The following is a 9,781-nucleotide window of genomic DNA, read 5'->3' on the forward strand; positions in this document are numbered from 1 at the left end:
TTTAGATTATGAAAACTAATAAAACCTTAATAATATGTAATCGTACTGAATAAAAGTCCTGATGTAAATTCAGCAGTTAACCTCTATGTAAAAAACTGAATATCGGACATTCTTTGAAAGATTCATATTCAGTTGTCACTAACAATGTAATAAAATCTAAAAAGAAAATTTGAACCTACTTCTAATTGTCCGATAAACTTGAAAATTGGCAAACATTCAAAAATCTGATGACGATAAATTTTTTATCTTAGCGAGACTAAAAAATAGTAAAATAAATTAAAAGTAAAAATTTAATAGTTTTCTCATCGTTTTCACCATATTTGATATATTTACATCTTTTTAGTCTTAAATAAAATACCCGACTATTCGTATAAGCTTGAGGCGCTCAATTTAAAATATCAAAAATGAATCGGAACGCTTCATCTACTCCACACGTCTAATTATTTTTCGATTCATTGTTGATATTAAGCGCCTCAAGCTTTTACCAATAGTCGGGTATGAGTGACTCATAGATAAAATTATTTTCTACTTTTTAGTACAATAAAAGCTTGTCCCTTAAAAAGTTTTTTTATAAAAATTTTTTATTTAAGACTTAAAAGATGTAAATATATCAAATATGGTGGAAACGATGAGAAAACTATTAAATTTTTACTTTTAATTTATTTTACTATTTTTTAGGCTCGTTAAGATTAAAAATTTATCGTCATCAAATTTTGGAATGTTTGCCAATTTTCAAGTCTATCGGACAATTAGAAGTAGATTCAAATTTTCTTTTTAGATTTTATTACATTGTTAGTGACAACTGAATAGTTGATTAATAAAACCGTGTTAAAAAAGTTTTAATTTTATATGAAAAATCAAATTAAACCAACAAAAAAATCCATTCATCAATTATCTATCTATCCCGTGACAATCAACCATATCAAAAAATCTGGCTCTAGTACTGACTTCCTAACTTGTCGAATATTGGCATCTTTATTATTTAAAAAAATATTTGTATATGGCAGTAAAAATTTGTTTAACCATTAAAGCTACACAGGATATGAGATAGATGTATTAAAGGATAATTTTTTTAAGGTTTTTCATTTTTGTATTTAAATATAATGAGTTTTCAACCACTCTTTTTCATAACATCAATGAAAAACCAGGCAAAACTCCTATATCCTTCGTAAAAGTTTTAGAGAAATTTGTTTTATTCAAAGAGGTACCCAAAGGGGTGACGAAAATTTTTATGAGGAAAATTTAAATTTATTACTTATTTCAGTAAAAATAAATACAGTAAAAATCGAAAAAATGCATCATATCGTATTTTAACATTTTCCATCTTCAACTTTGAATTGAATAGCATCGAAAACTTCTTGGCTGCTGTTTTAGCGTATTTTTTTTAAATTATCGATATCTGGAGGTTAACAGTATTTTCCAACCGCCAACTTTAAGATATTAACGTCTTCCAATTGCTAACGTTTTTTCTATTCGTTCTTTTTAATTTTATTTACCGGGTGATTCCAGGAAAAAGTGTACCATGAATATAAAAAATACTTCAGTACTTTGACGCAACTTTTAGGTTTCAGTATCTTAAGTAACTACCTAAATAATATTTTTTTTCTTCGAAAATGTTAAGTTTTCATTAAAATTTCATTATTTATCTTTATAAGAAAGTCAAAATTTCAATTATTTTAAACTTTATTACTGACTTTTTGATTCTTATTCATTGCACTCAAAAATAGAATTGTAATATATCTTTTTATCTTCTTTAAATAGTTTTGAAGTTCCTACAACTATTTTGCAATCCAAAGTAACTATTGTGTCAGACACGTTTTGTTCTGTAGTGTCAGTTACGATTTATTTTTGTAATTAATTCGATTTTATAAAATACTTCTTTATTCGAAGTTTGTCAAATAAGTCATATATCATAAAGTTGCAGGAGCATAGTAAAACCATAAAACTTTAATAAACTAAAACCATTAACATAACAAGTGAAAACAAACAATTGACTGAGTTAATTGTTGAAAAACCATGTATAGTCAGTGTTGATAACGCAATCGTTTGTTTTTTGACACCACGTAAATAAAGAAAGATATCCACTCTTAAATAGCCAAACACACATAACTGATATTCCCAAATTAATATATACTAGAAAATTTGCACCTAATTAGCGCCCTCGTGGGTAAACAATGATTTTTACGAAAAAATGTTTAAAACAAAAGTTGTTTATTTTTTTATAAGAAACATTTTTTACATTTAAACTTTTGTTGTATCTCTAACGGTTTACAAGATAGGTCCTACGGACCCAAGACCCAATTGACTTATGTTGCTCATTTACGAACTCGACCTCACTTTTTACGTCGTGAGCACGCTGTAGGAATTTCAGCTTGATATCTTTTTTCGTTTTTGAGTAAACGTGATGACAGACGGACAGACGACAAACGGCAGACGACAGACAGACAGACAACCGGAAATGGACTAATCAGGTGATTTTATGAACACCTATGACAAAATTTTTTTCGTAGCATCATATTTTTAAGCGTTACAAACTTGGGACTAAACTTAATATACTATGTATATTTCATATATACATGCTATAATAATATTCATAATATGACGCAAAAAAAAACGCATTTTGGGTCAAATGTAGTGTCAGCCTCTAAATGAATAACTCTAGCTACATTTACAAGGCGTAAAATTACATTAAACTTCAGATAAGAAAGTAGCCTATTAACTAAATTTTTTTTAAACTACTAGCTGACCCAGCGAACTTCGTACCGCCTAACAGTCGATTCTTTATTTTTTTTAGACAATTTGTTTTTGAGTAATGTTACAATAGTATAAATAATGATAAATATTGACATTAATATTTATACGATACTAACGTCACTCAATTGTTTTGCTTTCCCGGAACACCTGACGGAATGGTATTAAAGTTCCAATAGACTTTTAATTATTATTACGAATCTTGTGAATGGAAATATAGAAAAGTGATGTTTTAAGACTTTTTCAGGCATTTTTTTAAATTTTTCTCTTCGTAAGAACCTCGTATTTCAAGGAATATTATAAAAAAAATAATTAGGAAAATCGGTTCAGCAGCTCTCGAGATTTGCGCTTAGCAACACATTCAGCGATTCATTTTTATATTATAGATTTATAAACGAAATATTTTCATTCAACCTAAATATTATTATCCGAATCGATACAATTAAACTGTTAGCATTTATTACCATTTTTAGAAATTTAATTTAAACCTTACATAAAGGTTAAAATTTAATTTATTTTTAAAATAAACGTTTATTTGAAAACATTTACAACTGAAAAGTTTTTCAATCGATAATTAATTATTATTGTACATAAAACCCAAAAAGTTTTGATGAAAATTTAGCCATTAAAATTTAAATTTGTTGTGTATTCAATAAAATGTTTTTAAATGTGTATTTTTTACCTTCCGATGTTTTTCTGCAACAACGAAGCAAATGTTCATACAATTGAAATGTGATTGTATTTTCAAATAACTGAACAAAACCTAATCCAAATTTAATGCTCAAATATTGCAATGTATCGTACAATGTTATTCAAAAATCGAGCAATTGTACTATCAGCGTGAAAATGACCTATTATCCATCTTTGGGTCAACTGAAACTTTCAGTCGAGACCTTTTAAAAAACGTTGCCAATCTGAACCGAAACCCATGAGGAACGGGTCAGGTTTGTTATGTTTCTCCTCAATTGATAAACTAACTATGTATATGTGCCTAATTTCAACCGTTTTAAATAGAATGTTAAACGCGGACAATTGGCAGACACGAGGGAGATAATTTCATCGGATATACAGAGCTGTAGATCTCCCTTTTTCAATTAAAATTGTAAGACGGTGTGAGATCAGCATATAGTATTTTCTCCCTTTCTACCTTCTCTTGATCATTGGAAGGAAATTAAAAATTTATCAGTTTTTACAAGAAGTACCTAGGTTACCGATCTTTGCTCGGGAATTTTTGAGTTAAAAAGATACAAATTTTATCACTAATATAACAACCGTTTTAAATATCTCCACACAATTACCAATTTGAATGTCCCGGTAATGTACTTTATTTCGTGAACTACGATACAGACCAGTAGATGTCAGGAAAAGTCATATTTTGCAGTTTATGTTTCAATTTTTCCTGAAGTCACGGATAAAACAACGTTTTTTAAAAATGAAACCTAGCTAGATTAACTTTTCGTCCCAAAAAACCCCTGTAAACTGAAATTCATGAAAAACGTTGGGGCCATTTCCATGAAGGAAGATTTCTGTACTTTCCACATGGATAATATATCGAAATTTAACTATTTTTTTAAACGAATTAACCGGCTCTTTCATGTTTTTAGAATGAATTCTATAATAGAACTTTGCATTGGGCAATGTTAGGCATAAGGCTTGCAAATGATATCGGAATAGATTTTTTCGACATGTTCGAGTTTGTCGGCTATTTCATTAATTCTTCGATATTCCTTTTTAAAACGCCTTGAAGAATAATTAAATAACCATATTTTCACATCTAACGCATCTTATTGAATTTCCAGATATGACCGAAATCATTTTATATTTGTAAAAGCCCTTTTTTGCATGAATTTTTTATTCAATTTTATATGTAGTAGGACTACGATATTGATCAATCATAGTACTATTTTGTACACGCCTACGAACTTACATGACTGAGACCAATTCAGATGGAAGACCGAAATTTAAGTTTGATAAAACACAATAAATTTTTGGAAATCTTTGTACAAACCAAACGAACTATTATACAATTTCAATATAATGCTCTACAACAATAGATAGAGATATTTTTTATTACAATATTTTATTTTTGTTTTGTTGTAGTACATACAAATTCGAGTAGTTATGTAATACCAGTGGCTCAAGGTGCAATATTGATGGCATCTGTACCACCAACCAATGTAAAATTAACAACTGTACATATTGTTGCATTAATATTTGTTAGTGTTGTGTTTATTGTATCAGCTGGACTTATTGCACAATATATATTACGATATCGAAAATATCAAATTGCTGAGGATTTGGATTCATTTGCTGACATATCAGGTAAATTAATGGTGGTATTCACTATTTATATTTATTACTGTAATGTATTAAATACAGAATGTTTCATTATGATATATTTAACCTGGTTTAAAAATTTTAAGTTTTTAAATCGTTTGTAATTAATTCTATAAGTGAAGTTCTAAAATTTGACTGTGTTTTAATTTCGATTGTTTTCAAACTAAGTTAATGTCAATTCATGCACTTCATTCATGAACGCCGAAATATTTTTCTGGCAGATATCCGATTAATCCATGTATAGGAAATTCGAATAACCAGTAAGCGATATAAGTGAAAGAACCATAGTCATCCCCATCTGTGAGAAATGCTTATGTACGTTGAGAAACATTTATATGAATAGGTAAAAATGAATATGTATATGTGTAATTACTATTTAGACTGCTTCTTTTTTTAATACGTTTTTTTAACTTACAACTAAAATATAAAAATTCTCAAACCCGAGAATTTTTTCTAAGTAGGATAAAAAATTCATTTAATTTCTTATTTACAATAAGTTTTGACTGTCAAAATTATTCCATAAGGTTATGTAAAAGTAACAAGGGCAACTATAATTTTCACATTCATTTGCAGGAAACCCCAACGTCAGTAAATTTTACATTTGAGATATCTGTTCATTAAATGAAAATCTGCTATTCTTTAAAGTATAGTGAAAATCTGATAGAATTTATATCCAATGCCAATATACCTTCAGTTTTTAGGGAACGTCACAAATAATTGTAAATCAGAGTGATTTGAGAGATTTTTTTCAAGGTGAATCTTAAGCTACCCCAAATATTCATTCAGTTGCCAGGAAAGTCATTCTGCATCATTCAGATTCGTGACAGATTCTCTCCGACAATTGATGAATCAATTACCTCTAACAGCTTCGAAATAATCAAAAATTATTCAAATATCAGAATATTTATTTTTAAATTTCAGTTTGATAAAAAAAGTAGTACCCAGAAGATTTTTAATATTCCCAAAAATTAGGAATATTTATTTTGAAACATTCTGTATTTACGACAAACATATTGAATGTACCTCTAATAACTCCATAAAGTACATACAATATGTATTTTTTATTGTCCCATATACGGTAATAAATAATCAATTTATTTATTATATTTGATTGGTTTTTTTATTGAATTTTAATCTAAATTGTATTGTTTTATAACACTTATTTGAAATTTGGTATTTAATTCAATATTTAACAGCTTTTGAATATAGTTAAAGAGCCTGTTTTAAAATTTACCACCTAAATAAATTATTATAGTAGTTTATCACAAGTAACGTTAGACTCAATTGATTGAAGTTGATCCGACAGTAACTTGAAATATAGTAGGTACATTCTAAACTTTTTTTAACAGGAATTAAATATTTTAATCTGTAAATTAATAACTTAAATTTAGATAGCCTCTAACATCATTACTAGTATTCGAATTTAGGAAATTATTTACTTACTAAAATTTTCTTGATTTTTTGTATAGATATTTTAGTTCAAATTGAATGAACGCACAAAAAGCATTTGTTATCAATTATACTGTCGAAACTAATGTTTGTCAGTAATGAATCAGAGTGAGGTTTTAATTAAACCTGGAAACTTAAATCAAATTCGATGACGGTATAAGATGTGTGCCTTTGAAAATAACATTTTTCGTTTGAAGCATTTTCTTCGATTAAATTTATTTTTCGAGTTTCAAGGAAATGTCAACTTAAAAAACACCCTATATACTAAACAAAAGTTGCATTTAAAAACATTTTTTTAATCTAGGTTCGGATTCAACCGGTAACATTGCTGTACCTGTACGAACCAGTTCCAGCACTACACTTCTATCCGAAGTAATTTCGTTGACACGCCTTCGCCCAAGATTAAAATCCAATAATAAGCACATTCGGTTGCGAGAGTCCGTGGATTGTGAAGCTGTCCTCGCCACTGAAGAAGTAATTGATGAAGATGGGGATACGGATACACAAGTGTAAGATATTTTAATCGACTAATTTTTATTTTTTAACCTTATACACTGGGAACTAATTATGAATTTCATACCTTTAATATAGCATGTAATTTTAGCGAATGAATTTCGTAATTAGTTCTCGGACTATTTGGCATCCATCAACAAATTTGTCATTCATCGAGACCTTTTTTGATTTTGGCAATTTTTTTTGTGATTGAAATTAATTTAAATTTTCCAGCGAAGATGGTTGTAGCATGGGCAGTACCAAAACGTTACAACAACCTAGTGGAGAGCAAACTGTAACAACGGCTCTAATTTCGAATGAAAATAAACCAGAAACTAAAAATACTGAATCAAAATCAGAAACATCAAACTCCAACCAAAGTAGCATACCGAATTCACCTAAATCATCACCTTTACGACGATCAAACACATTTTCATCTCCTCGTGGATCACCAAGTCATAAAGCAGCAGCAAACCACAAATGTCGACATAAATGTAAATCAGATAATGTTAGTCCAGAAAATATTCCAACAGAAAGTAATACCACAAAACAACCCACAATGATACGACGTCATAGTAATGTCAGTAATATAACATTAACTAACGTAAGTATTGAGTTAAAGAAATGGGTTGAAAAAAGCAGCTTTTGTTGGGCATGCTATGGACAGAAACACTTTATGCTCCGCTCTTTTAATTTATTTTGCTTTTGAATCTGCTTCTTTATCTCAATGTTTTCTTTCGCTTACGCTAAATTTAAAATACTGTAAGAATTTTGAAAAACAGTGTCGAAATCACGGTCAAAACCAAAAGATACATTATATAGCTTCAACAATAATTATGCGAATAATCAGAATCATTCCGAATAGTTTGCTCCCATCCGTAGAACTCATTGACACTGTATATCGAAATTCTTGCGACAATTCGAGCTTCCAATTTTAGCTAAACTAATTTAATTTTATCTTTTTACAGGGATGTTATTCACCTGCTTTGAGTACAGTAAGCCGTGCAACAATTCGCACAACCTCAAATCCCAAAGAGAGTAAAGAAAAGCGCAATCGTGAGCGATTATTAGCTGGCCCCGGTTCTGAATTTTCCCTGGGTCCTGACACTGATTTAGAATTAGATTATTACGATTATAATGTTGTTAATGCTGGAGCTGCCCCTGGTTCATATTTAGGTATGGACCCAGCATTTTTAGTTTGGATTCCACCTTTGGACGATTCGGGCGAAATATTGGACACAATAGATAATAATCAACAATTATATGAAGATATTCGCCCGAAAGAATTTGTGGATCCAGGTAGTAACACTGAATCTCCTGAAGAAGAAATAGTTATGTTACCGATAAAACAAGTTGAGAAAAATGTGAAAAATTATTATCAACAATCGGAAGATGAAAATAAAAAATTATTAATCGCAACAAATATTTCGCACTCTAGTCGTGAAAGTTTAAATAATATACCAATGCAAGAGTTTCGGAAATGTGGACGCGGTAAAAAGATTTATGATATTGAGAAAGAAATCCGCGTTGAGAAATCACCTAGTGATGACGATGAATTTACGGAAATGAGTTCAATGTTAAACGATGAAATAAAATTTGCTGATGATGAAGACGATGATGAAATTGATGATAAAAATGAGAAAAACATTTATCATAACTCAACATATCAGCAACAAGATACCAATATTTTAACAAATTGACAATTTGATAAATATTTACATATAGTTTGAAATTTGAGCCAATAAGTTTGAAAATTAACTTATCTTGGAATCCATAAAAATTTTGAGAAAATGATAAAGATATCAGAAAAGCAAATTGCAATAGATTTTGTCAAAGATTTGTCAAGTCACAGTAGAAAAGCTTCGCCATTTTTGTAATGACGATGTCTATATTACACCTAAAAACGAGTATTTTGCAGGCATATGGTAAAACTTTAAAAAATGTTTTTATTCATGAAAATTCTAGCAACTTAAATTCAAAATAATTTCTACTTCTAAAATCGAATGGATTTGGCAGAAATGAATATGCAAAGTATGCTTTACGAATTTTAACTAAGAGGTTTGCTCTATGCCGTTATATTTTCGAAATAGAATTAACACCCGTATTGAAATAATTGACTCAAGCTAGGATGTCAAAACTTTTCTTTATTTCGTTTTCGGAGTACTGCAAAATATTGATAAATTCCTAAACTGGTAAATATAATAATGGTTTTTGATCCGAAGTTCACTGAAAGTGCAACATACGTAAAGCAAGTTTACTATAGTGTAATTTTTGATGAAAAATCACATTTTTTCAGCTATGATGGATCCCCATGCCGTAGTTTTATTAGTTCACACAAGAAGTTCTAAAAAGAAAATATTTGGACAAACGTTTAGTGTATTTTATACTAAAACAAAAAATTAGAATACGAAAATAAAATTATATATTTATCTAATTCGCATAGAAATTGATGAAAGAACCAAAAAATTGTAAGAGATAAAAATTAATCTAGTCATATAACTTAGAAAATCTTTTCTGTTTTTCGTAGTGATTTTTAGGATAAGAAAAATGATATTTATTTTGAGAATGGGTGATACTATTTATCAAAATTATTTTTTTGTAAATAGAAAATTTTTAAAATACCTATTTATTCTAGGCCATACTAAAAAAGTTTTATTTTTCTATGTATTAGTTAATTTATTCTTGATATTGTAAACTATTTTTGCACTTTTTCTTTGGAAATTTTGATGGAACTAAGGTCAGACATTGAGTA

The 9,781-nt window shown here is 28.9% G+C and overlaps 1 protein-coding gene across 1 annotated transcript in view; it reads left to right on the plus strand.

Moving 5' to 3' along the window:
- LOC123301221 overlaps positions 1-8,729 on the plus strand; it is a 251,801-nt gene extending 243,072 nt beyond the window's left edge. The window contains exons 9-13 of the mRNA XM_044883956.1: positions 4,852-5,073; positions 6,842-7,046; positions 7,264-7,633; positions 7,998-8,407; positions 8,468-8,729. Coding sequence (XP_044739891.1) covers positions 4,852-5,073; positions 6,842-7,046; positions 7,264-7,633; positions 7,998-8,407; positions 8,468-8,729 — 1,469 coding nt within the window. The remainder of the gene's footprint in view (positions 1-4,851; positions 5,074-6,841; positions 7,047-7,263; positions 7,634-7,997; positions 8,408-8,467) is intronic.
- Positions 8,730-9,781: the final 1,052 nt, after the last annotated feature.

This window comes from Chrysoperla carnea, chromosome 5, assembly GCF_905475395.1.
Source record: "Chrysoperla carnea chromosome 5, inChrCarn1.1, whole genome shotgun sequence".
Lineage (NCBI taxonomy): Eukaryota > Metazoa > Arthropoda > Insecta > Neuroptera > Chrysopidae > Chrysoperla > Chrysoperla carnea.